The sequence below is a fragment of the Oxyura jamaicensis genome, chromosome 25 (genome assembly GCF_011077185.1).
Source record: "Oxyura jamaicensis isolate SHBP4307 breed ruddy duck chromosome 25, BPBGC_Ojam_1.0, whole genome shotgun sequence".
NCBI lineage: Eukaryota > Metazoa > Chordata > Aves > Anseriformes > Anatidae > Oxyura > Oxyura jamaicensis.
Genome location: NC_048917.1, coordinates 840,450 through 867,564, shown reverse-complemented (window position 1 = coordinate 867,564; position 27,115 = coordinate 840,450). Strand labels below are relative to the sequence as shown.

The following is a 27,115-nucleotide window of genomic DNA, read 5'->3' as shown; positions in this document are numbered from 1 at the left end:
CCGGCGGATTACAGCCAGCGCTGGAAGCTGCCCTAATCGCATCGGAAACGCCTACGTGCGCTCACAGGCGCGTACGAGGGGGGGATTTTGGCGTGCTTGACACCCGAAAGGCTTTAGCCTTTGCTGGACAACGGCGTTGTGGTCGCGGAGCTTGGGTCTCCCTGCGGAGGAAGTCGGATCCTTCCCTCCCTACAGGCAGAGGCTCCGTGGGACTGATCCTGCCCAGCACGGGCACGAGCTGCGGCCCTGCCTGCTCCAGCCGTACCCCGAGCGATGCCAGCAGCGTGCGGAGCTGCCTGGTGTGTGTCAAAAGAAGCATTTACTCCTAAAACGTGAGCAGGGTGGGAGAGTCTGTTCCTTCGTTTGGACCCTCGCGTAGGTCCCCGGCAGCTCCTGGCGGTGCCGGCGGAGCTTTGCGGCTGCGTTTTGGCCTCGCAGCATCGAGGTGCTGCCGTTCGTGTGCGCGAGGAGGTGGCTGCGGGCCATGCGCTGCGCTCGGCGCTCAGCAAGGGTCCGATTCGGCGAGGGACCGGGGATCCCATTCAGGGAGGAACACGGGGTTTGAGGATTGCCTTCTGATGACGACAGCCCCAAGATTGCTCCGGTGATAAATGACATCAAGAAGCTTTTCTGCAATTTATGAGTGTACAATTAGAGAGTGTGGAAGATAATAAGAGCGGCATTTAAGCAACAAAGCAAGGAAATTCCAGATTAAATCATGGTCTCTTGCTGTGCCTGGGTTTGGGAGTCGGTGCCGTTAGGGACTTTGGCCCATCTTTAGGAATAATCCTGACAAGCGACGATTTTGAGGCGCCAGCAGAGAAAACGGGTTTGCTCATCTGTGCAGTACTGAAATTTCCTCTCCTGCTCTCAGGATGGCAATGCCGCTGTCAGCCAGCCTTACGTGGTTTTTCCCCTCTTATTCACGTGCCAAATTTCAGCTTAGGAGGAGTTTTTTCCAGCGGGTTATGTTCCTTGACAGTCGATTTTTCTTTTTTTCTCCGCGATAACCCTTGAACTGCGCAATCCCACCGAGCCTTAGCCCAGTCCCGGCCTGGGCCGAGCGTGCTGCTCTCCGTCTGTGCCGCGAGGAATGCAGTAAATCAGGATCTGAACGCGGCACGGCACACACCTACGTGTGGCTTTCTGAATCTTGGGACCTGCCAGAACGGAAGGTTTACAGCGTGCACCTTGGCGCTGGCTGGGTTTGTTCCCTCCTGGGAAGGAGATCGGCTCGCAGGAGGATTTCTGGGGTGCTGCCTTTGGAAACCTTTCGGCGGAGACTTCGGTGACTTCTTGCAGCCGGGGCTGCCCGCTGCCTCGCGTTTCCCCCATCGCGTCCTTTTCGCCTTTGCCAGGTGGATCTGAAGGGCTCTCGAAGCTGCGAAAGGCGAAGGAAGCTTTAGGAAACAGCCCCGCAGGTCCACGGCACCGGGGCCGGTTAAAACCAAGCGCGGGCCGAGACGTTTCCCCTTCCTGGAGAGCTGGGCTGGAGCGTTCCTGTTCCTCTGAAAGAAGAGGAGGTTGCCTTTCGTGCCTGAAAGGCTTCTTGGTTTTATTTTCCGTAGGCGACATCTGCTAATTGCCGCGCTTTGTTCGCGCCGTTGCGCGGCGCAGGGCTGCCTGCCCCTGGAGGGGTCGGGAGGTGTGGGCAGAGGCGAGAACCTCGCTGCTCCCAGACAACCTCATTCCTTCTCCTGGGTGTTCTTATGAAGAGGGGCTCCCCCTGAGTCGCTTGGAAATGAGAATTATTCCTCCCCAAAGCTGCCGAGCCTTCGGCGCGTCCGCGGCATCGCTCCGGCTCTGCCGTCCGGAGGGTGAAGCCCGGGGAGGCCAGGCAGCGGTCCTGCAGCACGGTTCTTTGGGGTTCTTTGGGGTTATTTGGGGTTCTTTGGGGGGTGGGAGGCGTTCCGTACCCCTCTGGGGAGACGGGGGCACCTGCCATGGGATAGTTCGCAGCCAGCTCCGAGGCTGCTTCCCCGGGTTAATTATTTTATGCCCTGTAACGCGAGCCGCGCGCCGTGTTGCTCTCTCGTTCCTAGATTGAGGCCGAGGTGCTGATCCGGGCGCCGCCGACCCCAGCTGCCGGGAGGAATCCATGAGCACACGGCCTTGGATATGGACATCGTCCTGTCGGATTTTGTTCGCTCAACGGGGGCAGAGCCGGGACTGGCCAGAGACCTGCTGGAAGGTAAATAAAGCCGGGAATAAAAGCAGGGAGGAGGCTGCTGGGGGCGACGGGGCTCGGAAGAGGGGCGGGGAGGCTGCGGGAGGGACCCGCGGGGCTACAGGTGTCGGAGCGGCGCCGTCAGCAGCGTGGTTGGTGAAATTCTGCCCCGGTTTCTTGTTACGCGTCCAGCGGCTAATGAATTTCAAATCTTTGGAAGGAGAACGTGTCGAAGAGAGCTGCGATATCCCTTCGCTCATCCTCTCTCTTCGCTGCCGGCAGCGGTCCAGAGCGGTGGCAAAACCTGGGGGTTTCTCCCGTGCCTTCCGCAGGACTGAAGGCACAGCGCTGGGTGAAGGCTGCCCGTACTTTCCGAGCAGCAGAGGAGTAATTATATAGGCAAAACCGTGCTTTTACTGGTAGATCTTGTTCTGCTTGTGACGGTGGTTTGATTATGCCCGTATAAATTGCTGTTTTGTTGGTATCTCTCCGTCCGCGCTGCGAGCGGCGTGCTGCCGAGCCGCTGACCTCTCCTGGCAGCGTCCCTTCGTAGCCCGACGTACGTGGAGCCACGTCCAGCACCCGTCACGGGACGCTCCCAACAAACCTCCAGTCCTGTTTGGTAGGCATGAAGATGCTGAGGAATGGCAGACAAGTCTCAAAAATCCATCATCATCATCATCACCTGCGCTCAGTCCGTCCGCTTTTAAGCAGGCAAGGCAGCCCTCGGGAGGCTCAGCGCCCCGCGCCGAGCATTCCAGCGCTCTGCCTACCTAAAGAGCCCATGTGCTCACCCTAAAACACAGCGTGATGTCAGCTCTCCTTCCCCCAACCCGCACGAGATCGAGAACTTGCCCGTTGGGGGTCGTGTTGAGCGTGGAGGCTGGGGGTGATCCGTTTTGTTCACTTGTAGCTGCGGGAAGGGGGAGAGGAGAGAGGCTGCCAGGTCTGGATTTGGGGGCTGGGAGCTTTCTGGCAAGCGTTGCCTTGGGGTTCGTGTTGACAAAAGGCCGGTGAGTAAATACTGGCCTGTGCCGTAAGGCTGGAGGACAGAAACGTTGCATGCGGAGCAGAGAGGGCTGTGCTGGCCCGTTAATTAACCAATACGCAATTATGTAACACAAGACCACGCTTGCTGTGGTACCTCAGCTATAGAAGCGTCCTCTCTGCGGAACAAAGGTGAGCGTGCGAGTTTGACTTCGCTGCAGAGGCGCACGCACCCGAACTGCTGCGGGTTGCTGATGGGGAACAAACTCCCACCTGGTTTTGGACCTCGTTTTGGGGATGTTTCTGCCTCCCAGCCCTTCTCTTGCGTAGCTCGAGCCCAGGGCTGGCTCCTGAAGGATCCGCACCCACCCCTCTGCTTGCTGCCGCTCGGTGCCGTGACGGCGAGGCACTCAAACCCCTGAAATCTTTGCTCTAATCCGTGTTTTCGGGAGGTTTCCTCCAGCTCCCTGGCCGTGAGCGCTGCTCCTGGCACGGGCCAGCAGGCGGAGGGTGCCGTTCCTCGCCGTGCTGGGTGCAGGACTTCACCCGCTCAGCGTGCGGCCGCGTCGCCGCAGCGGAAGTCTGGCAAGTTGTGGCTTTTGTGGCGTGTTTACGCTCTGGTTTCTGGTTTTAGGCTTCTCTGTCTCACGTCAGGATTTCTAATGGTATCTTTCAGAATTAACATTTTCGCTTGCGACAGAAAAAGTTAAAGCAGATATTCCTCCAAATTTTCTCTCCCCCGTGCTGGCACACCGGCTGATTTATTTTGACAGCAGTTGTTTTACCTCGTTTTCACGACGTGCTGCTGAGCGCTGCTGTTTTTGCTGTAGTCTCTGTGGAATTGACAGCTCCACGTGTGGAAATGAGGCGAGACAGATTTGTCTTTTCTTTCTTTTTGGTGTGTCTTAGCAAGGTTGTAGTGTGCAGTCAAAGGAGCTGTATGAAGCGAACCCGTCAGACGTGAAGTTTGAGGGCGAATTGAGGAATTGAGCTGTGCTTTTCAGCCCGTGCTCGGAGTTTTGTGCAAATTTCGAGCAAAGCCACCGTGGGGCTCGCGCCGTGCTCCTTGCTCAGCGCCAGGTCTCGGCGTCTGCTCCGTCGTTGGGATCTCGGGCGCTGCTGGATCCCAGCGCCTCGACGGCAACGCGCTCCAGCGTCCTCGTGCACGCAGGGCTGAAGAGCTGGGGGAAAAGGGGCACGTTATCGGACAACGCTGTTTGGATTCTGCTCCGAAATTTGTCCCACGTTCTGCCAGCGTCACGAGGAAAACGGGCTCTGGGTCTCTCCCTGGTTGAACCCTGGCCCCACGTGTCCCCGGAGGATTTCCCCCTGCCTGCTTTTGCTTGGTGCAAGAGCTGCTCCTGGGCCTGCCTCCTCCTGCTGCCTGTCCCGAAGCAGGAGACGATGTGACGGCGCCTTCGGTTTCAGTCCGATGGCTCGTTCTCGTTCCTTGATGCTGATTCTTTGGTTCGTTTACATAATAAAATAAAAAGGCTCAAAAGGTGAACCTTAAAATCCCTTTCTATTCGGAGACGGTCACTAAAAGTTGTGAATTACATCTCTCAAGAGGATTTAAATACTTGAAAAATGTATTTCCTTTTGGGAATTAGGCATAACGGTTTCTTTTTATTGTCTGTGAGCTATCGTATAAACCAACCGACAGTTTATATCTCTCTTCCGTAGTGGAGTTACTATATATAAAGCTGGCTTGCTTTCTACGCTGTCTGCTAACTTGCAAATTTAAGAGCTTAGATTAGCAGTGTTCATAAAAATCACCATTTTTGCAAATGTAAGCCATATGGTAGACTCTTTTTTTGCTGTACATTCATGCTTTCGGAAGACGGTGGCTTCTAAAAGGTCAATTTATTACATACGGAGAGGCTCGAGTGTGGTAACGTGCATGCTTTCAGCCCGCTGGGTAGTGTTAGCAGGAAGTGGAACTGCTTTCAGGATTCGCCCGACTCCACTAAGTTCAAGCTGAGTAAGTTTTACTGAATAATTCATCCGGCGAGTAATGGCTCGAGCCTGCTGAAAAGTGTGGCAGCTACTGCCCAGCCTGGCTGGCACCTTGCTTGCTCTTCTATTTTGGGTGTCAGCTGGAAGAGAGGTGGGTGGCTGCCTCCTAAAAACCCCGGACAGGCGCTGGAGGCCTTAGGAACCCTCAGCTGCTGAAGTCGTGCTTGCTCGAGCGTTCTCCTGCAATAACGTGGGGGAACAGAGAGCTGTCGGCTGCTCAACTTGGTCAGTAAAGGCGCGGTGTCGGCATCACGGTGGATTATCTTCACTGCAGCTTACGAAACAGCGCTCGGCGTGACCTGGGGCAGGGGGGCTGCCCGGCTGGCGCCGGTGGACGTAGCGCAGCCCGACCTTCCATGTTACGGTGGCCCTGCCCGTCGTTTCCCAGCCAGAAGGCGAATTTGGGCAAAACCCAGGGGTCTTGGGAGCTTTGGGGAGGTTTTGTGGACGTGCGGCCCTGGGAGCAGCAGCTCCCTCTGAGCTCGGTGTGCTCGAGGCACGCGTAAGCCACCCCCCGTGGCACCGGTGGCAGCACACCCAACGTCTTCTGGGCACTTCACGTTGAGTTTTATTTCCTTCAGAAACCCAGGTCCTGGGCAGGAATATAGCTTCAAATCCAAGGGGTAGACAAAGGGCTATCAGTAGGTTTTAGTGTGAATGGTTAGGAGCTGACTTGATTTCCGTCTTGTGATGGTGATTGCTGTCGGTGCCTCCCAATCCAGGTAAAAACTGGGACCTGAGCGCAGCCCTGAGCGACTTCGAACAGCTACGGCAGGTGCACGCGGGGAACTTGCCGCCCTCCTTCAACGAAGGACGAGGCTACAAACCCCCAGAGAAGGAGGCAGCCCGTGCGGGGCGACCGCCGCTGCAGCGGCAGGATGACATCGTGCAAGGTAAGCGTGTCTCGCTGCCCCGTAGCCGAGTCCCAAAGCTGGTAGGGAGCGGTTCGGTCTTCTGGTGGCTGAAATATTTGTCGGAGCAATTCAGCTTCTGGCAACCAAAAAATACTAGCTGAAGGCAGCGATTTTAATCATAGGCTCCGTGAGGTTTGCTGCTTCTGCACCATTCGGGTGGGTTTTTCATCTTCCTTTTCCTCTCAGAAAAACGCCTGTCTCGAGGCATTTCCCACGCCAGCTCCACCATCGTCTCCCTGGCCCGTTCCCACGTCTCCAGCAACGGCAGCAGCGAGCACCTGCTGGAGATGCCCATTTCCACCTTCCAGTTGCCCGACCTCACGGTGTACACCGAGGAGTTCCGCAGCTTCATCGAGCGAGACCTCATCGAGCAGTCGATGCTGGTGGCGCTGGAACAGGCCGGTGAGCATTTACACCCCAAATTATTATTATTTTTTAATGCTAATTCAGGCGGTGGTGGCAGTTTGCAGCAGTACCGTGCTGGCACACCAGCCTTAGGCAGCGGAGAACCGAGCAAGGGCGCGTATCTGTGCTGGGTATTATTTCATCCCTTTTTATAGCGTGGTGCAAGAGTTGAGCAAGAGCCTGCTTCGCTTCGCCTGCAGACACCAAATGTAAATCGTGTGCGCGTGTCGTCATCGCTCATGCAGCTGCATGGTAATGCTCGGAAGAAAAAAAGCTGCATTATCTCACCACCTAAGCTTCCCCGTGCCCTGCGCTATCCCAGCAGCCTTGCTGTGAGAAGCGAGGGGGGAAGAAACCATTGCATAACACCAGCAGCAGCTAATCATCCCGGACCAGTATCAGCAGTGATTACGTTTTAGATCGATGATGCATTTTAGACGCTCGCTGCTTCAACGCAGGGAAACTCGTCAGCTGGCTTCGTGTGTGCCCGGAGAGGAACCGCGTCGGGAGCGCGGACGGGTTTGTTTTCCGCCACGCTGGTTTCCTCCTGAATAGTTGCTAGGTGATCAGTAAATAAGATCGAGCTGGTGAATGAACGGGACCTCCGTGCTGGCGGGGAACAACCTAATCCGTGTTATCAGGGCAGCGTGCAGCTGGGACAGGGTGGGGAAAGAGGCAAACCAGGAGAGAGCTGGGGAGCCCTTGCACCTCTCCTGTATTTCTGTCAGCAGTCCGCGTACCTAGAAAACTATTCCTTCGAAGAGAATGCGAGTTCCTCACGTCAAATTTTAGAGCCAGCCCGCTCAAGTGTTCCTGTAATAAATATTCTCATGTTTTGGAAATGAGCACTTGATCCAAGCGATCTCGTTACAGCGGCGTTGCTCTGGGTGGACTGTCAAGCTGTCGTGTCCAATGCAAATTCAGACGCACTTATCTGCATCTCTGCATCGCCCCGGCCGGGCGTTGGATTGCCACGTTCCAGGACCAACTCCGGTGCTTTCAGGTGGTTAGGATCTAGTTTTCAGCACAGATCTCTCAAGCTGTAATTCACGCGAATCCTTTTTGTGAACACAAAACACGTTGGAGGCATGTCTGTGACCCCGGAGGAGGAGGCACGAGCTGTCAGCAGGGCAGGCAAGAGATTCGTGTGGCCTCAGAGGGAGCTGGATCGGGCCTCTTGGCTGCGCTTTTTCATACGGGTGCTGGTGACGCTTCCCGGTGTTAATGTTTAGTAATTGATTTTTTAGAAAGCGCCATCTGAAGGCAAAGCGTGCCTGTGTTATGGATGTGGGTTCGTTATAAGTGAGTGTTTATCTTTAATGAAGGGCTGCGCTGCATACGTGAACTCTTCCAAGCTTAATTTGGAGTAGGGTTCTGAGCGCGGTGCTGTGATCTGCACCGATACCCTTTATTAATTTACCACGTGCTGTCCTCAGGGGATTAAGCAAATATTTTATAGACCAATAAACGTGAAGATAACTCTTCGTGTTCTATCCAGAGCTCCCTTTACGCCAGTGTGGCGGAGCAAGCACGCTCTAAAGTGGCCGTAAATCGTTAACGCCGTCCTCTGGGGAAGCTGTTAACGTGCTCGGCATTCTACAACAAGGCCTTGGTGGAGCTGAAAATTCCGCCCTCGCTTCAACCTCAGCGCTTTTTGTTCGAGCCCTGCATGGTTTAAGCCTTGCCCCGTGTTCTGCAGGCGCGGTGTTCTTCTCGCCGCACACCCGGGGAAGCAGCAGGCAGCGCCTTGCCCCGCGTGGTTCTAAAAGTTGGCAAGAGTTGGAAGAAACCCCAGGCTGGGTTGCTGAGCCTTTGCTCCAAGGTCAGGCTTTCTCCCTGGGGTCAGGGAAGCAACGCCAAGCGCTTCTCCAAAAGAAGATTTCTGCTTCGCTCTCGGGGCTGGCGCTGCAGTAAACATCTGTAGGTGGACTATTAAAAACTGCTGAGGTAAGAGCACGGCACCTCTCCTCCCTCCGTGCTTGCCTCACTGCCGGAGCGGTGGCAGAGGACCGGCGAGAGCAGGTTCCTCGTTCCTGGAATGCAAATCCCCTGCGTCTCAGAGCGAGCCATCAAAGCCACCGGCGCACGTCCGTCCCTTGGGAATGCATCACCCGGCTCCCGAGAAGCTTTTCAGCCGGGTTTAGCCCGTGCGTGGTCAGAGGCACGTGTGCGCACGTCCCCCCCTCTGTCCTACGTGCTAGCAGCCGATTTGCAAAGCTGCAAATATTTTAGCCCGTCAGTCACTGGCCAGCCTGGCTTCCCCGACAGGAGAGGCGAGCTCACGGCTGGGGCCGCCTTGCTCCAAAAAGCACCTGCAGTTCTCTTCCTTCGGCAGAGCGGCAGCACAGCTGGTCGTAACGCACCGCAAGCCTTCGCTTCTCGTCCCTCCTGACCCGTGGAAGAGGCTCAGGGTTCAGGGAGAAGTAGCTACGGATGTGTCCGTGCATTAGGACCAGCTCTTGTTGCTGCCAGGTCCCGAAACAAAGGTTTTTTTCCTGCAGGTGTTGTTTAAAGGAAAATTCAGATCAATTGGAAGAGGGAGGCTACGGGTGTATTATTAAACTTTAGAAGCGATAAACCAGCTTGCCGCTTCCAGCTGCTCTTCTCCTATTGTTTTTTTAATCAATAACCTAGTCCCAGGTCGTGGCCCCGCTCCTTCATCGCCAGCTTCAGCAAGGGAAGAAAAATCTTCGGCAGCAGCCACCCAAGCGCCGTGCCGCTGGACCCGTCGCGTCAGCCCGGGGAGCCGGAGGACAGCTCATCCCCGGGAACGCTGCCTCCGTCACGCAGGGAGCACGGCCGTGGCAGCACGGCTCCGGAGTCCCTGGGTAGCCCCAGGGAAGCCGTTTGGTTTCTCTGCGAGTCAGGGCTCGGCGCTGGGCTAGGAGGAGCGTCGTGTCTGCTCCTTCCTCTTGGCGTGACCCATTTCCACGGTTCCTGTTAGAAGCACGTGCGGCGTTCCACAAAACAGCGTTTGTGCGCGGGTTCCCGATCCCTGCTGGAACAAAGAAATGTTCTCACCGTGCCACGAAACATCCCGAAACATCCCCCAAAACAGCTGTGTGGCGGGGCTGGATCCCGAGGGAGCGGTGCTCCTGGTGTCCCCTGCAGAGGGGAGCCCCTGCTCCTGGCTTCAGATGCGCAGAAAAGCTGTCGCTGACCTCCCGGGCTTCAATTCTGGAGCTGTGTCAGCTCTCGGCAGGGCTTTTCTGCCAGCCAGCGGGGACAGCGGGGTGACAGCCTGGAGCTGAAAAGCAAAAGGGCAAGCGAGAGGCAGCCGGGAGCTTGGGACGCTGCTGCGAGCGAGCTGTAAGCCAGCAACAGCAAACTTCTTGGCGCTCGTTATCGGTTTGTCCTGCTCCTTGCAGCAGCGTTTCTTGTGCTGCCGCGGAAACGCTGATGGCAGGAAGATCCTTGTGCTCCTGAAAGCTATTGTTTTCCCTTCTGCCCGCACGCAGAGCTTCGCGGACCCGCTGCTAATAGCTGCGTGTAGAGAAATAGGTTGTTTTAAACACTTGCAGGGGGCCTCTCGGCCCTTTTACCGCCTCGACTCAAGCGAAACGCCCGGGGAGCGGCGACGCCCCCGAGCTCCGCGGTCGAGTCCGGAAAAAGAGCAGCAAAAATCCTCCCGGAAAAAAACAAAAACGTGCGGGGGGGGGATAAAAAAGCTCAGCGCTGGGTGCGGTAGCCCCGCGTTCTGTTTAGCTTTGGGGAGATTCTGCTTTTCCTTCTCGCTCTGCTCTCCTGGCGCCGCGCCACTTGGCGCGGGTTTGCGCCTTCGCCGTGCCAGGAGCTGTGCCGAGCGAGACCAGCGCGCTTCTCCGAGCGGAGCTATTGTCCCGAGGCTGTGCGCCGACCCCTTCTCAGCTCCCTGCTCCTGCTGCACAATCTCAAGAAATCCTGAGCTCCCGGGAGAGCCGGGGTGGCTGCCAGGGGCCGTGCTCAGGAACGGGGATATCTGCTGGAAGTGTACGGCCGGGCGAGGCGCAGCCTAGCTGGAGTCGTGAGCCCGGGGTGGTAATTTCGCGCAGTTCTGTTTCCTGGAGAAACGTTTAACTTCTAGCGTTGAGTTTGACTGCAGCGGGTTTGTTAATTTTTCCGAGCTGCTATTTTTAGACGGGCTGAAAACCTTCTCTCTTGACTCGTAGTAATTCACGTGCCCGATATTACCCAAAAGCTGCTATTTTTAAGCCCGGTAAAGCGCCGTCAGTTTGCGTTTTCGTTGGTAAAGCCGCTTAGCTGCTTGGCTCAGCAAAAGTTCCTGACCATCGTACCCGACCTAGCGAGCAGGGAAAAAACGACCGAGGCGAGACGCTGTACGCGGGAGGGATCTGGTTGCTAAAAGCAACTCCAAGCGGTCTCATTATCAGCTGGAGAAACTGGAAAAGGTGTTGGGCACCATCTGGGACCAGCCCTGGATGCGTTCTCAGCAGGATGGTTTTTTTTTGGGGTGGGGGGGAGGGGGAAACTGGGTGTTAAGAGAAGGCTGCTCTGGGTTAAAGCCCTGGCTGGACTTGCTCCTGTTTTCAGCTTTCTCTCTAATTTCTGTGACCTTGAGTAAGGATTTTGTGTTTCCTGCCTGTCCTTGCAGCCCGGCCATCTCCCCAAGTACCCACACTCTGCCCTTTTTGTTGCATCACCTTGGCTCCTTTCTTCCAGCCTCAGACCGGGCACGCAGCTCGCGTCCGTGGGTGTCCCCTTCGCAAACCAAGCAGGCTGCACTCCTCATCTTCCTTTTTTTTTTCCCTCTTTCTTTTTTAGCAGATGAACCCAGCGGTCCCGCGGCGCGTAACGGGCCCCGTTTTCACTCTTTTCACATTTCCCCAGGTCGCCTGAACTGGTGGGCGAACGTGGACCCCAGCTGCCAGCGGCTGCTCCCCCTGGCCACCACGGGTGACGGGAACTGCCTGCTGCACGCCGCCTCCCTGGGTAAGAGCCTTGTAGAGTGTGGGGCAGGAGAAATAGCAAAGGGGTTCCCTCCCGCCCTGGTAAGGAGCTCCGTGCGGGGAGATGCGTGGCCGCAGCCTCTCCTCACCGGCCGCTTTGTGCCATTGGACCGGGGAAGCCGACGCTGCTGGGGGAGGCGTGGGGAGAGCCCAGGACCCCGAGCTGCCTTGGGGACAGGCTCTGCCCATGTGGGGACTGAGCATTTCTCATCTGCCCCGCGGGGAGCCGTGGGCCCGCTGCTCGTCCCGGGTGAGCCTCAGTAGGTGCCCGACTGCTGGGGCTCGGCGGGAGAGGCTGAGCTGAAGGCGACGGGCTGCCGAGTTCCTTCCCACTCCCCAAATTATTATTTCGGGGTTCAGCTTTTCCTTTGGCAAGCTTCCCCGTGGTTCTGAAGGAAATGGGAGATACCAGAGGCCCCGTTCGCACTGCGGGGCGGCCTCGCAGAGCGGGGCACTTCCAGGGCCCGGGTTTGTCTGCTGTGACTTCACCTTGTCAAACGTGACAACGTTTTTGGAGGTTTCTAGACTTCTAAATCAGCTGGGTCGGGCATTTCCTTCGCGTGGCCGGCTCTGTTCAGACACAGCAAAACCGCAGCCTTGTTTCACCTGGTCTAAACTTTCCCTCGACAGATCAGCCCGGCGGAAAGCACCGTGTGATTTTTGCTTCATCTGGGAGATTCCTCAGAGCTAAAGGCGGCAGCCGCTGCCTTTAGCTGTGTCGAAGCTCGCTTGCGGGTGGGAGAGGCAGGCTTTGGACAGGGGGCTGAGGGCTGTTGAGTTTTTTGCTCAGTTTGGCCCTGCTCGCCTCGCGTTTCTCAGCCCCTGTTTCCCAATTTACCCACTTCCCCCGGTTTTGTGGCAGGTTGTAGGAGTTCAGATAGCAGAAGATGGAGAAACGCCAGCTCTCACTAATCCTCTGGTGCTTTTTTTCCCCCCCCCCCTTCTGTGCAGGTATGTGGGGTTTCCACGATAGAGATCTCATGCTCCGCAAATCCCTTTATACCTTAATGGATAAAGGTGTGGAAAGGGAAGCCCTGAAGCGGAGGTGGCGCTGGCAGCAAACGCAGCAGAACAAGGAGGTAGGAGCCAGACTGAACGCGGCCCTCTGAGCAGGGGGGAAAATCCTGATAAAACATCCCGTAGGTCTGGGAGGGGAAAAAAAAAGGTCTTGAATTTTGGGCAAGTCCGTGGCTTGCAGTACTCGGCAATGCCTCGATGAGAAATATCCTCCCCTCTAAACTACGGCTGTGAAGCTTTGGCGAAATGCTCTTTATTGCAAGGGAGGAGAATTCCTTTATTGGCACTGTGTTACGTTGTGGTTTTACCGTGCAGCTGGACACCACCACCGCTCTCTCACTCCCCCCCCCTCAGATGAGGAGGGGAAGAAGTAAAGGAAAGAACAACTCACGGGTTGAGATAAGGATGATTTAATTAAAGAGAAAAAATATTATTAAGGAAATATTATTAATTAAACAATTCAACTAAAGGGAAAAAAGGGAAAGGGGAAGAGGGAGGGGGAAAGGGAATAACTAAACAAACCAAGTAAAGGCTGTGTGGAAGTGCAGAGGAAAGAAATTCCTCTCTGCTTCCCACCAATGAGCGATGCTTGACCACGTCCTTGAAGCAGGGCCTCAACGCACGTAGCCGGTGTTCGGGAGGAGGACAGACGTTTTTGCAACGAGAGCCCACCCCTCCCCTCTTCTTCCTTTTCCCACCTTTTATTGCTGAGCGTGACATCATATGGTATGGAATATCCCTTGGGTTGGTTGAGGTCCCCTGCCCTGCTGATGTTTCTTTCTCACTTTTTGCCCACCCCCTGGGAGGGTCAGAGAGAGTCCTGATGCTGTGCCAGCACTGCTCAGCAGCAGACACAACACCGGTGTGATCCCACTGCTGTTCGAGCTACAGGTGCAGAGCGCAGCGCTCTATGGGCTGCTGCAGGGAAAGGCAACATCCCAGCCAGACCCAGTACATATGTCCGCTGCCGATGGAAAAGAGCTGTCGTAGGTCTCTCCTGCGATAAGATCACAAAGATGCGCCTCCGTCGAGGCGTGGAGCAGCCTCCCCCACTAAAAAAGGAAACGGCGAACCTGCCACATGAAAGGCTCCTAAAGCTGCGACGTGCCCCCCCCCCCGAAAGCAGGGACGTGGCTTTGTCAAGGCGGAAAGTTACCAGATGTCGTCGAATCGCGCGGTGGTGCTGTGAGCAGAGTACACTTTGGTTTCCACCTGACGCTGAAGGAGGTTGTTTACTTTCCAACTTCCTTTTTATTTTTGGAAGGGCGCGGAGATGAGCATCTCGACGGGCTGAAAAAAAAAAAAAAAAAGATCTATTTCCCTGTTTGAAACAAAGCAGTTGATAAAAAATCGGAGGTTTGACTGCTTTTAAGCATTTTGTGCATCCCCTTAAACTGCGTGCTCGGGGCCATCTCCAGAAGCAGCCATCAGCAAAGCACTGTGACCTGTAGAGCTTAAAGGGCTTGAAAACACTCGGCGTGCAGACTCGGTTGTGTCGTTCCCTTGTAATAACCCTCGGCAGAAGCTTCTCGGAGGCAGGCGGGGTGCAGGTGGTGCCTGCAGTCAGGTGCAACAGTCCAGCTTCAGCCGGTGCGGCAGGTACTGTGCAGGGGGTTGGCTGGGAGCCGGGGATTAGGAGCTCTGCCTTTCCAAAGAAGCCCGGAAAGAAGCAGCCCAGGGTGATGGAAGTCGCTCCAACTTGCCTAACCCACTCTGGGTCCAGCGCTCTCCTCCCTCGCTTTGCTCTACGCTCGGATCAATGATGAAAGACATCCCGTTGGAGGCTTCACCAGGAGCAGGGCAACTTAATTCATGCTTTGAACAAGCAGGGAGCTGGCTGGGCTGTCAGCTACTTCTGGTTCGTGGCTTGAAGGTTTTCTTGGCAGCTCCGAGGACTGAGGATGTTGTGTTTGGATGCTGGAGCTCCAATGGCTGAGCGCAGGAACAGAGGAGGAGGGCAGGGCCGTCTGCCCTTCCTCGTGTCTCAGCAGCTTGCCTCCTGGCCTTAACACGGCAGGCTCGAGAGTAGCTTTGTGCTTTGAGGTATTTCTCCCCTCACTCGGGATTAATAAGGCGTAACGAGCCTTTTAGCTCCTTGGGACCGCGTTGGAAAGCTTCTCCGTCGAGGAGAAGAGGGGCAATTCCTTGCTGCCGACTTTTGGGAGTGGAACGGTTGTACCGGAGGCAGGGTGCTGTGTTCACGGGCTGCCACGAAGACAACGATGTCTTCAGAGCCCTGCAGCTTTTCGAGGAAAGGGCCGTGCTTTGCGGGGGTTTGCCTGGGGCTGTTTTTGGGCTGGGTGTCTCCCGGTTCACGTGGTGCGACTGCAGGGTCGGCGTTCGGCGATCGTAAAGTGCGTGCTCAGGAAATGTGAGCAAAACATCAGTTTGAGTGCGTGGACGGACAAGAAAGGACTGAAGGGGTAAACAGTTCAGCTGTGGTTCATAAAAGAATCTGCAGCGACAGAAAAAATCCATCCCACTCTTACCATTAGCCAGCAGGTCTTGCCTGTGCTATGTGCCTTGTGCCTCTTTGGAGAGCTAAGAAAGTATCAAGTGTGTCAAAGTAGCTCAGCGAGCCTTGTGCTGGATCCTTCTGGGCGTTATGTTGCCCTTCCTTGGTTTTCGTAGTTCAGTAAGGCCGTGGAATAACTTCTGAAGGCAAACTTGAGCCGGTCCAATCCCCATCCGTGCCCCTGTCCCTTGCCTGCAGGTTATGTCAGCGGTAGCAGTGGAAGGGTTAGAGTGAGAGGAAAGCTTTCCTCTCGTTCTGTGGGTTGAAGTGTTTACTTCCACCCCATGCGGATGAAAACTCTTTGTTTTAGGCAAGATCATCTCCCTGCTGGCCTGAGAGCGGCTGACTTGGAAATGGGTGCTTTTTTCACAAAATATTAGGGACTGGGAGCGGCCCTGAAAGATTCCCCTAGCCCGATCCCCCACTCCATCCCCTCATCCAGGTCATCGATGAAAATATTGAACAGCGCTGGTCCCAGTTCCGACCCCTGAGGGGCTCCACTAGGTGCAGGCCTCCAGCTCGACTCCGTCCCGTTGACCACAACCCTCCGGCTTCTTCCTTTCAGCCGGTTCGCAGCCCACCTCCCGCCCCCCGGTGGTCCCGACGCTTCCTCAGTTTCGCATTTTTTTGTGCTTAGAGCGTTGATTATTTTTGCGTAAATCCCTAGAGAGATGTTGTGGCTGCGTGCACAAAGCATTGCTGCAGAAATTGGGAAAAAAAAAAAAAAAAAAGAAGAAAAAAAAAAAAAAACTGACGTTGAGGACTCTGTTCTGTCGTCTCTTTCCCAGTCTGGTCTCGTTTACACCGAAGAGGAGTGGCAGAAGGAGTGGAACGAGCTGATCAAGTTGGCCTCCAGCGAGCCTCGCGTGCACTACGGCACCAACGGAGGCAACTGCGGCGGGTACGGGGAGCACGCGAGCGCGCGAAGTGGCTGGGAGGCTTTCCAGCCTCCTGCCTGGGATGTCCAGGGCTTAAGTGGCCATGATTAACATGGGAAAGGGGGGGGGAAAAAAGGGAATATCTTCCTTAAACGTACAGCTTGGAATAATTTTCCCGAGGGCGGGTCCAGGCTGGGAACAGCAGAGGTCTGCTGCTTTGGTCGCGCTTGTATGGGAGGGTTTTAAGGGGAGGGTTGAAGGATTGTGAAAAACAATGGAAACATCCATTAAAATGTTACGGAAAGCCCTCTCTCTAAATGCTGCCTGACCCCTTTTGTGGGGCAACAGCTCTTTTCCAGAATTGAACAAAAACCTAATCTTTTCTCACGTTTCATCATGTCGTTGGCTCCAAAATGAAAGTGATGAACGAAAGCTGAGAATTCCTGCAGTGTTCTCTCTCCCTCCGCGTTTCAAGGGCACTTTATCGCTGCAGCCATCCCAAACAAACACAACTTTTGAGGCTCTTTAGATAAGAGACTCCAAAAAGTGCCAAGTAGCAATGCGGTAGTTCCTGGAAACAAACCCTTGCCTTAGAACAGGAGGGGTTTTTTGGATCTGTCTGTGTCCAAAATAAGAAATTAGAGAAAAGATGAAACTTAATGCCATTAATACGATCTACGTCCGTGCTGTTGCCTGTAAAGAACCCTTCCTGCCTTTAAAAGCGATGATTAAGTGCACAGAGGATGAAAATTGATTTAGTTCTTGTTCCCCAGCGTTGAAAGCTCCGAGGAACCTGTGTACGAGAGCCTGGAGGAGTTTCATGTCTTTGTCCTGGCCCACGTGCTGAAGAGACCCATAGTAGTGGTGGCAGACACGATGCTGCGGGACTCGGGGGGAGAAGGTAAGAGTCGCGCTCGTTTGTCTTTATTAATTGTGCGTGCTCAGGCTGTTCATTGCCCGTGCCCTGTTGTCACGGGCTCCTTCTGCTCCGTGGAGCCTGATTTTCTGCCCTGTCGATGAGCGTGGGGCGGGCTGCTGGGCGTGACGCCGCTGGAGGCTATGAGCCGTACAGCTGAGCATCACCGGCTGATCTGCTGCCTTTTCACCATGACTTCTCTACTTCTTTCGCCCCTACACGTGTGTGCAGATGGGAAATTCCGTTCCCTGCGTGTAGTATTTTCCACTAGCAGGCTTTAATTTCCTGTCAGAAAAGATTCATCAATTACCATCGCTCTGTGTGCAAATTTCAGGCTTTTTTTTTGTGTGTGGAGGAGGGCTTTTGTAGAAACTCCAGATTCATTCTGCAGCTGTGTCCCTCCTGGTATAAAATGGATGCGTTTGGGGTTTGTTTCTGCTTTGTTTTTCTTTTTTTTGCCCCTCAAGTTGATAGATCTTTGCAGGTAAAACCTTGAGGTGAAGCAGCCTGTTCTGGAGCAGTTTCAGGATAAACAAGTCTGAACCCTTTAACCTATTACGAAAACTAATCAGCCCGATTTCTTTCCAGCCTTTGCCCCTATTCCCTTTGGAGGCATCTATCTTCCCCTGGAAGTCCCAGCCAACAAATGCCATCGTTCCCCTTTGGTTCTGGCGTACGACCAAGCCCATTTCTCTGCCCTGGTCTCCATGGAGCAGAAGGAACCCACGAAAGATCAAGGTAGGTGACGAACAAGCCCAGTGATTTACGTCCCGAGCCCTGGCGGTCGCAGCAGCGCCTGCGCGCGATTTGGCGCGCCACCAGCGGCCGGCGGAACCGACGCCGTTCTTGGTGAGCGCTCCGAGCTCGGCTGCCGCTGCCGTGAAAGGTTGCCTCGTCACGGGGGTTAGGCAGGCAGGAGGAGCGGGGCGACGCGAGGAAGGCTTCATTTATGTGGGGAACACGCTGGAGGTAGACGCCGGGCTTCTGTGTCAACTGCAGTTCGGGCGCAGAAGTGGCAGGCCTCGTCAGTTCGGGCAGTAAGTGGGCTTTCTGTTCTCCTCCTCGTGCAGCTGTGATCCCCCTGACAGACTCCGAGCATAAGCTGCTCCCTGTGCACTTCGCCGTGGATCCCGGGAAGGATTGGCAGTGGGGGAAAGACGACAGTGACAACGTCAAGCTGGCCAGGTCGGTTGTCTGGACGCCGGAGCGGTCGCAGCCGCGCGGTTCGGTCTTTATCCCCGGCTGCTCAAGAGCACTGGGGGGTTTCTTGTGTCTGGGTGGAAGTTGTGCTGGGGAATGACCCTGTGCGGAGCACACAGAGCAGCTTTTTCCTTTTTATTTCTTTTTTTTTTTCTGACGTCCTGAGTGTTTTGGTATACTTTGGGAAGTGTAGTGACATCTTACCGGCTTCGATAAGGAGGAGCAGGTATTGTAGCTTGTGTTCTCAGGCACACAAAGGTGCGTTTTTCCCTTCCTGCGTCCCCAGAGACAACAAACACCTTCGCCCATGAGCCCCAGGAGCCGGAGGGATGCTTGCAGACAGACGCCCCTCCTAGACTGGGCTCAGACCACGGCCGAGCCGCGGCACGGTTTGGTAGCAGCGAGTTTCCTGTTATTGAGCCAGGAGTCACCAATAGTGGGCGTCGCGGTCGGAGAGCTGGAAGCGGGACTTTGTCCATCATATGACTTCGGGTTAGGAAACGTCGAAACCTCCGAGTTCAGCGCCTTTATTAAAGCTCAGGGCAGGTCTCAGCGACACAGATCTTTCATTCTGAGGGTTTTTTTTTAACCGATAGGAAACACTGCGTGTTTTTAAGGGAAAAAAATGACGAATGGAAATTGCTGAGAAAACATCTTCGCTTTTTTTTTTTCTGAAGTTGTTTTTGTGGAGGGGAAAAATCATTTTGAAACTAGCTCTGTTGAGATGTGTGACATCTGCTTTTTTGTTACTTGCCTCGTGTACCAGTAAGATTATTTGCCAGCTTGGTATTAATTTGTAGCAAACCCGATGCTGACATACAGCAATCTTCTTACTCATTCATTCCCCTCTTAATTAAAAGGCTTGGAAGGCTGCAAAAACGTCATCTTTTGTATTGCTGCTGCCTTGATGGTTTTTACCTGTTAAAACGTGTTTTAACATAAAGACAACAGGCCAATGTCCTGGTAACGATGGAGAAAAGAAGCTGGGCCCTTGAAGCAGGACTCGACTGTGACTTCTTGTGCTTGTTTCGAATTTTAGTGTGACGCTGTCGTTGGAGGCCAAGCTGCACCTGCTGCACAGCTACATGAATGTTAAATGGATCACGTTGCCTTGTGACATGCAGGTAAGGAGACGAGGGGTGTTCCCTTCACTTTTGAATTATTTAAGCCTCCCTTCCGCAGGGCGGCGGAAGCGAAGTTGCCATCCGCCCAGCCCTCCTTCACGCGAGGTGGTCTGTGCCCCCAGCAGATAAACAGCGCGCGTTCCTGTGCCTGCGCCTTGCTCTCGAGCTTTTCCTGCCTGTTTTTTTTTTTTGTCCTTCCTGCAAAGCTGAAGCGCAGCCCTCGCGCGTCCTGCTGAGCAGCCCAGCCTCCTGTGTAGGTGTCTGGCAGCGAGGCCGACTGCTGCCTCTTCCAAGACAAACACAAGCTGTTGGTTTGTGGCCACCAGAAGCTGACTTGCGGCTTGACTGTAATTTTCCTGGGACCTTTCGTTGTCGGGACTGACTCGTAGAGCTCTGGGAACTTCTGCCTGCTTCCAACGTCCCCGTGGCAGCTGCCTTAGCAGCGCGGGTGTCACCGGGCTGCCAGGCGTGAAGGATTTCTTTGTTTGTTAGCTTTTTATTGTTTGTGTTGCTTTTTATTTCTCCTCTCTTTTGGAGAAAACTCCCCAAACTTAGACATGAGCTGTTCTGATCTGTCTGAAACCAGCACAGGGCCAGGGCGTGTGCTGAATTCTGCGGGTCGCCCTTTGGCTGCAGCATTGCCGTGAAATAACTCCGGATCTGAGAGCCACCACTTGTCCCCTCTGTTCTCCTTGCAAGTGCTTGCTTCTCCATTTATTTCACCTTCAGCCTGAAAAGTCTTATCTGAGGAACTTATTTGACTTGGATATGTGTTTTCTTTCTCCCTAGGCGCCGCTGGCCCAGCCAGAATCCCCTACAGCCTCTGCGGGAGACGACGCTCGATCAGCTGCGGAGTCAGGGGAGTCCGACAAGGAGTCGGTCTGCAGCAGTTCGGCAAGCAACGGTGGCAGCAGGGGTTGCAAGGACAAAGAGAAACCAAAGAAAGACCGAGAAAAGGACAAGGAAAAGGATAAAAAACGGGCAGACTCGGTTGCTAACAAGCTGGGCAGCTTTGGCAAGACTTTGGGAAGTAAGCTAAAAAAGAACATGGGAGGGTTGATGCACAGCAAAACGATGAAGGGAGGCGTGAGCAATGGGCAGGGAGATACCTTGGAGAAGAAAAAGAAGGGATCCTTGAAGTCAAGGAAAGGAAGCAAAGAGGAATCTTCCCAAGGAGACTTGTCGGCTCCCGTGGAGAAAACCTGCCCGGGGAAAGCAGCCCCCGAGAAGCCGTCGGACCCCTACAAGTACAGCAACGACGTGAGGCTGAGCCTCAGCATCCTCCGGGCTGCCATGCAGGGAGAGCGCAAGTTCATCTTCGCCGGCCACCTCAAGACCAGCAACAGGCTCCAGTACCAGGAGGAGATGATCCAGCAGTACCTGCTGGACGCCGAGGAGCGCTTTTTGGCCGAGCAGAAGCAAAAGGAGGCAGAGAAGAAGGCGCTGGCGAGCGCTGCCCCCGCCAAGAGGCTGGAGCCGGAGCTGAACGCCCACAAGGGCGAGGAGGCGATGCTCAGCCCCGCTTACCCCCAGCCTCCTCCTGCTTACGCCATCCAGACCCCGGATCTGGCCCTCGGCGCTAAGATGGCAGCTTTTCCCTCCAGCTACTCGGGCGTCTTCACCTTCCCCCGGCCCTCCGTGGCCAGCAGCACGGAAGGATCTCATCCTCCCGGCTTCCCCGACGGCCGGAGGCAGGTGGCGGGGGGGCCCTGCAGCAGCCTCCCCCCTTACGCCACCCTCCCCAGGCACTGCGGCCAGGCCCGGCCGAGCCCCCACGCCTCCAGCCCTTCGCACGCCGGGCGATTTTCCCCCACGGACACGGATTCTCACCCCGGCTTCCCGGCGGAGCGCGACGGCCCGGGCGGCTCGGCACCGCACAGCAACGGCTGCCGGGAGCACGCGGAGCAGGACGGCTCGCAGAAAGGAGCGGACAAAGCGAGGGGCCGGGCTCTTTATAACGTCCAGCAGACCAAATGCAAGCAGCCCAACTGCAGCTTCTACGGGCACCCGGAAACCGGGAACTTCTGCTCCTGCTGCTACCGGGAGGAGCTGAAGCGCAAGGAGCGGGAGGCTCTGGTGCACAGGTTCTGAGCGCTCTGCCCGCGCTGCTCTCCGGACCCGTGGCACGTGGGGGATGCAATAACGCCCGGATTTCCCCCCCCCCCCCTCCCCACGTTCCTCTCCTTGTCCGTGGAAGGAGGGAGGCGGCGGGCGCTTGGCCGGACGGGCCGAGGAGCGCAATGCGGCCGCCGCACCGCGGAGGTGACCCGCGGCCAGCCCTCCTCCCCGCCGCATCGCCACGAGCACGGGCGCCTTGGACGGGCTCGGGTTAGCCGGGGGAGGGGGCTCGGGTTAGCCAGGGGGGCTCGGTAGCCAGCCGCCGTGGAGGGCGAGCTCAGGTCGGAGCGCGAGGCGCGGGGGCTCCTCACCGCCACCGCCGAACCAGACCAAAGCTTCGGGAGCAGCGAGCGCCCCGCGGGTCCTCCGGCCGGGCTCCACCCTCACTCCTCGTAGCGCTTCTCCCGAATCGAGCGAAAATGCCCCAGCAATTTCAGTTAGAAAGTCGCAGACCTTTTAATTGAGAGGTTTTCCTGTTTTCTTTTTTTTTTTTTAACACCGTTTTTATTTTATTTGATGTTTTCTGGTACTGATTGGAGCTTAGTCGGAAGCGGACGTTCTTTTATTTTATTTTTTTCGGTTTGAACTCGTCTGAGCCCAGCGGACGTCTCCCAGCGCCCCGCAGCAGCGGGCTCGGGGCGCTGCCCTTCCGAGGGGCTCGGCTCTCGTTTTTAAACGTTACTTTAAAATTCTTCTTGGGGTGGGAGGGGGACGGGGTGGTCACAGCGCTGAGTGGCTTTGAGTTTTCCTGCAGAAGTTCTGTGCGGAACCGTTACCGGTACAGTCGAACCGACTTAGAATCGACGGAGAAACGAGGTCAGTGTCTCCAGCCAGCAATAACCAACGGCGTGGAGAAGCAGGGAGGACAAAGAGCGCCCCGCGGCACCGGGAGGTAAATCTGCACCGGGCTGCCCTTAGCTTACAGCTGTGCGTGGACACACACACGATAACTTTCTACTTGAGCAAGCTACTTCCATACTACCTCTGTTCTGCTGAATAGAATTAACTCGGCTCCATTTTGCTGAGCCACGTTAACTGACCTTAGGCTGAGTAATATTAAAGATATTTTTGATAATAGGGCTAAAGAGCGAGATGTAAGAAAAACGATCCCGTACCTGTGTTACTCCCACACTCGCTGTGGTCCATCCACTACGTCCCCTTCTCCCCGGCCGAGCCCCGCGGCGCGGCACGAGCGCTGCCCTGAGCTCCCCGTTTTTCAGGGCGGGTGTAACTTTAGCACTGCAATGTTTGCACAGATTTATTATTATTATTATTTTATTTTTTTTTTTTTGTAACTGTAGATCCCGAACTGGACTCGATCCTCGTTCCAGTCCTGTGTAGAGCAAAGGTTCAGCATTTTACCGCGTGGAAATAAAACGTGAATTACACTGATGAGTCAAAGCTTTACACCATTCCCTCGGTTTGGGGTTTTTTGTTATTTTTTCCAAAAGGCATCAAACTATGCAATCCCTTCCCACGCTGATCCCCCCGCCCGCCACGGGGAGAAGGGAAGAGAGAGCGGGGCAGAGAGGGGGAAAGCGGACTGAACCCCGGGGACTCACCTGAAGCCTTATTCTCACAAACACACTAAGGCTTTCTTCTAACGTACAACTTTGACCGGTTTAATGGAGGTCTAAAAAATAAAAAAACCCACCCAGCCCCAAATTAAGGCCTTTCCTGCCGGAGGTGGCTGCTTTGGGCTTTGTGAAACGCCGGGGCCACCCCTGGGCAGGAGAGGCCTTGGTGGAAGCGGTGCCGCCGCCTGCCGCAGGTGCTCCCACCTGGGTGGCTCGGGGTCAGCCCCGCTCGGGCTGGGTTTGGGTTGTCGAGCTCGAAGCCGCCGGCCTGGAAAATATCCGAGCTCCCCCACCCCTCCAACTATTTTGGGTTTTGTTAAATTGCTGCTGCTCGGAGCGTGGATAAGCCTTGCCCGGCGGCGAGAGGGGCATTGAAGCAAAGTCGCTGCGAGCGGGGTTTTCCTTCGGGTCCTTCTGCCTGGCAGCGTGGGGCTCCGGGGCTGGCAGGCGGTCGGGGAGGCGCGCGGGGTGGCTGCCGTGGGCGTGCTCTGATCCTGGGGTGATGCAAGGCAGCGAATTTCTCCCCGGGGTTGGGTTGAAATGCGTTGGGTTCACTGCAGGGGCGAGAGCGCGCGCGGTCGGTTCCGTGCCGGAGGCTCTGCCCCCCCCCCCCCCCAGTCACCCCGGGGGGACCCAGACATCAAACCCAAGCGGCTTTATTTAAAACGCAACAAAACCCAAAGTCCTTTGGTGCAGTGGTTTCTGCCTCTTCTTTTTCCTGTGCCCCAGACCAGCAGCGTTATTGTAGAATCCTTTGGGTGCTGCCAAGAGCACGAGGAGCGGGGACGCTCCGTGCCCCCCACCAAAGACGTCGGGCGGGGGGGGACAGGAGGCACGAATGGATGCTCCACCAGCTCAGTGCCCCTTTCCTGTTTTTTTTTGGGGGGGAATTCTCCCCTCTTTGGCCATCCCCATCCAGCCGCTGCGCCAACCCGCCCGAGGGGGCCACGCGGTGCGGCCGGCGTTGGCCGGCTGCCGGAGCTGCTGCCGCTCTTCCTCCTCCCGAGGGTTTTTGGGGGAGAAAAAGGGAGTTTGGCCGAGTGCTTTGTGCCCGCTGCTGATGCCGTGGCCCTGCCGGCGGGGTTTGGCCGCGGCACTGCGCCGTCCCCGACGGCTGCGGCCACGGGACCCTGGAGGTGGAGGTGAGGGGCGAAGTTCCCCCAAAATGAATTCCCCGATTCCCCGTTTTGGGGTCGGTTTTGAAGCCCAGCCCCGCGGCCGTTGCACCCACGGGGCTCCCGGGGTGGATTTTTGGAGGATCTTCCCCCGTGGCCTGTGCTTGGTCTGCCGTTTTCATCGCCGTTTCTGGAGTTCGTAGCTTTTTTAAAATCAAAATTGGGGGAAAAAAAAAAAAGACAACTTCAGGCAAAATTAGGTTTCCAATGAAAAGAGTAAAATAGCAAAGAGTATTTTTTCTACAAAGCGCAGAATCTCAGCTGTTCCCTGAGCATCCCTGAGCCCAAACCCTCCTGCCTTACACAGCGAATTGAGGGAATCGGCCGCGTTTCTTCAGTACTGCTAAGGATTTTTTCAGGTCATTTTTGTTTCCTTTCTGGTGAAACTAAATTTGTTTTTCTATGGGACGATTAAATACAACTGATATTTATTGGAAGACATTTACTAACCACCGGTTCCTTTCCGTAACCACACTAAAGCCCCTGCCCACGCCGTATTTTAGGGTTTTGGTATATTTTAGGGGCTCGATATATTTTTGGTACCACGTGAGGGTTTTCCTCCCGTGTCTGCCCCGCTGGCGTGTAAAGGAGACGGGGAAGGGGAGGCCGCAATTGATCCCAAGGTCTCGGAACAAGTGCACTTAGCGGTGTAACGGGAGGAAACGTTGCTGCCATCGGGACCTGGGGGTTTCTGCGTGGCCTGGCCCTCCTGCAGTGAAGGCCCACGACCCTTTTGGAACGATTTCATTTTGTCTTAGCCCCGGGTCCCATCCTGCAGCCTGGGTTTTGGCCCCGTCTTGGCCGTCAGCGGCTCCGCGTCTCGCCCGGGCTCCCCAAACGAGCTTCGGAACGCTCCCCCTGTGCCCCCAGCCCCTCCTGGGAGGGGTGGTGGGATGCTCGGGTCTTCACAAGAGGTGACCTGAATTAATTCTGCAATCGTTTATTCACAAAAGACTTACTGTTATTATTATTTTTTAATTAAGAAATACCGGGTTGGCGATTTTTTACTCCTTGTCCGAGCACTGCTGTACTGAGCACTAGATGGCGCGTTGTAATCGGGCTGTTGGCGGCATCCTTCATTTATGCTACCATAGATTCACTGACAATAAACGACGTTCAACTAATTACCACCGACGGCGGCCGTGCCTCTTTCCTGCGCTTCGGGCCAAGCGTCCCCCCCCCGCCAGGCCCGTCCACCCCATCGTCCCCCCCACCAGCCTGTTTTGCAGGGACGCGTTGGGTTTATCGGCTTTTCCTCCTGCCATCGATGCGGGGAGGTCAGGGGGAGCTTCTTCTCTTTGGGTGATCGCTGGGGGGCTGCTTTTAAAGCCCCCCCCCTCCCCAGCTGCTGCTCCTGAACCTGGTCGTGTCCCTCGTCACCCTCACCGGAGCCTTTCCCCGGTGCTTTGGGCGGTCAGGCGAAGGATTTAAAACCCTCCTGAGGCTTAGCACGGCGTGGTGATAAAATCCAGCTCCTTGCCAACGCCGGGCGCTCCGGCTGCTTCGGCGGGTTCAGAAATTGGGAAAACCCACGGAGCTGCAGCCGTGTCCGTCCAGCCCCGGGGCCGCGCACGCCTGCGCCCTCTTCCCCCCCTCCCCGCAGCGCTATTTTGGGGTGAAACGGGTTTCTGGGTGCAGCTTTGGGTCTTGAAGGCGTTGGCGGGGCGAAGAGCAAAGGTCTGGGTCCAGCCGAGCGCTGCAGCAGCTGGATCGGTCCCCGCGTGAACTTGCAGGACTTTGGCCCACGCTCGGAGGCTTCGCACCGGCTCCGGGTGCAGCACCCCCCTTTTTTACCCGTGGGGTGTTACGGGAGCGCTCCGGGCTGGGTGGGACAGCTCCGCTCCCTACTGGAGCAGAAAAAATGCCAGCTATTTCAGCTGCTCCCTCCACCTGCTCCCACGCTCGAGCCAGGCCCAGCCGGGAGCCCGAGGAAGGGTTCTGCTGATGGCCCCGAGTCCCAGCCCCGCTCCTCCTTCTCGGGGCCATCCCACAGGCATCCCGGTGCCGTTGAGCTCCCCGCGGTTTAGAGCTGCTTCCGAACCCCAAAGCAGGCTGCTCTCCCCCCCCGTCTCTGCCCTTAATGATGCCAAGCGGGGGGTCGGGGGCGTTTGCTGGCTGGGGGACGTGGGGTGAGGTTTGGGGGCCGGTTGGAAATGTGCCGTGGTGCCACCGGGTGCTGAGAGCCCCTGTGGGGTCGGGAGAGCTCGGAGCAGGTTCCTGCAGGGTTTCTTTGCTCCCTCCCCCAGCCCCTACAGCAGTGGGATTTTTTTTATCCTTGCCCCCAGTGCTTTCCCTTCCACCCAGGGCCGTGCTCAGCGCCACGTCGGTGCCGGCTCGCCAATTTTCCTGCAGCTCTCGGGGCAGCCCCACAGCCCGGGCTGACCCCGAGCTGGCGCAGACGCTGCCCCACCGCCGATCCCTGGCCCAAAGCCCCACAGGAAATTCTTCTCATCCTCAAGGTGCTGGAGCCGGGGACCCATCCAAGCCCCCACCCCCCCCCCCCCGGGGGCCCCGGGGCTGTGCTGCCGGCTGATTTTCCTACAGGTGGAAAATTGGGGTGCACAGCGCTGAGGCTCCCCCAAAAAACTGGAGGCAAAAAGGGCCCCAGAGAGGATTTTAGTGCTCCGACACCTTCCCACAAGCCTGGTTCTGCCGGTGCCAGTTCTTGGACCTCGGCCACCCCGGTCCTGCCCTGGCCGGAGGGGCTGAGCCAGCGGGGGGTCAGGTTTTGGGGTCCCCGGCGGTTCCACCTGCTGCCGGGAGCGGGGTCAGGACCCCCGGAGCCCCCAGCGGGGGCCCACGCGGTGCCGCTTGGCACGGCCCGGCCAGCGCCGGCTTTTCCGGGGTTGGGAGGAGATGGCGATGCCTCAGCGATGAGTCACGGAGCGGCTCGTTCCTCCCCGGCACCGCCGCTTGGCCTCCGTGGGGAACCCGCGGGGGCCGCACGGTGCCCCCGGGGGGAAAGGTGCGGGGACGGGGTGGGGGCACCCAAATGGGACCGGGTGAATCCCGGCTGCGCACGGCGCCGCGCGTCCCCCGTGGGGTTCGGGGAGCTGAGTGCCCTTCCTCCGGCTCCTTATGGGGCGTGGGGAGCTGAGCATCCCCCGCTGGCACCAGACGTCCCTTACAGGGTTTAGGGAGTTGCGTGTCCCCCCCCCCC

At 56.4% G+C, this 27,115-nt stretch overlaps 1 protein-coding gene across 2 annotated transcripts in view; it reads left to right on the top strand.

The window, feature by feature from the left end:
- Positions 1 to 21,323, top strand: part of OTUD7B (OTU deubiquitinase 7B) — a 32,726-nt gene extending 11,403 nt beyond the window's left edge. For both annotated transcript variants that reach the window (XM_035346527.1, XM_035346528.1), the window contains exons 2-12: positions 2,043 to 2,191; positions 5,893 to 6,063; positions 6,271 to 6,486; positions 11,317 to 11,418; positions 12,387 to 12,514; positions 15,756 to 15,868; positions 16,619 to 16,746; positions 17,350 to 17,499; positions 17,832 to 17,946; positions 19,001 to 19,085; positions 19,875 to 21,323. In XM_035346527.1, coding sequence (XP_035202418.1) covers positions 2,119 to 2,191; positions 5,893 to 6,063; positions 6,271 to 6,486; positions 11,317 to 11,418; positions 12,387 to 12,514; positions 15,756 to 15,868; positions 16,619 to 16,746; positions 17,350 to 17,499; positions 17,832 to 17,946; positions 19,001 to 19,085; positions 19,875 to 21,176 — 2,583 coding nt within the window. In that variant the 5' untranslated portion in view covers positions 2,043 to 2,118 and the 3' untranslated portion in view covers positions 21,177 to 21,323. The remainder of the gene's footprint in view (positions 1 to 2,042; positions 2,192 to 5,892; positions 6,064 to 6,270; positions 6,487 to 11,316; positions 11,419 to 12,386; positions 12,515 to 15,755; positions 15,869 to 16,618; positions 16,747 to 17,349; positions 17,500 to 17,831; positions 17,947 to 19,000; positions 19,086 to 19,874) is intronic.
- The last annotated feature ends 5,792 nt before the right edge of the window (positions 21,324 to 27,115 follow it).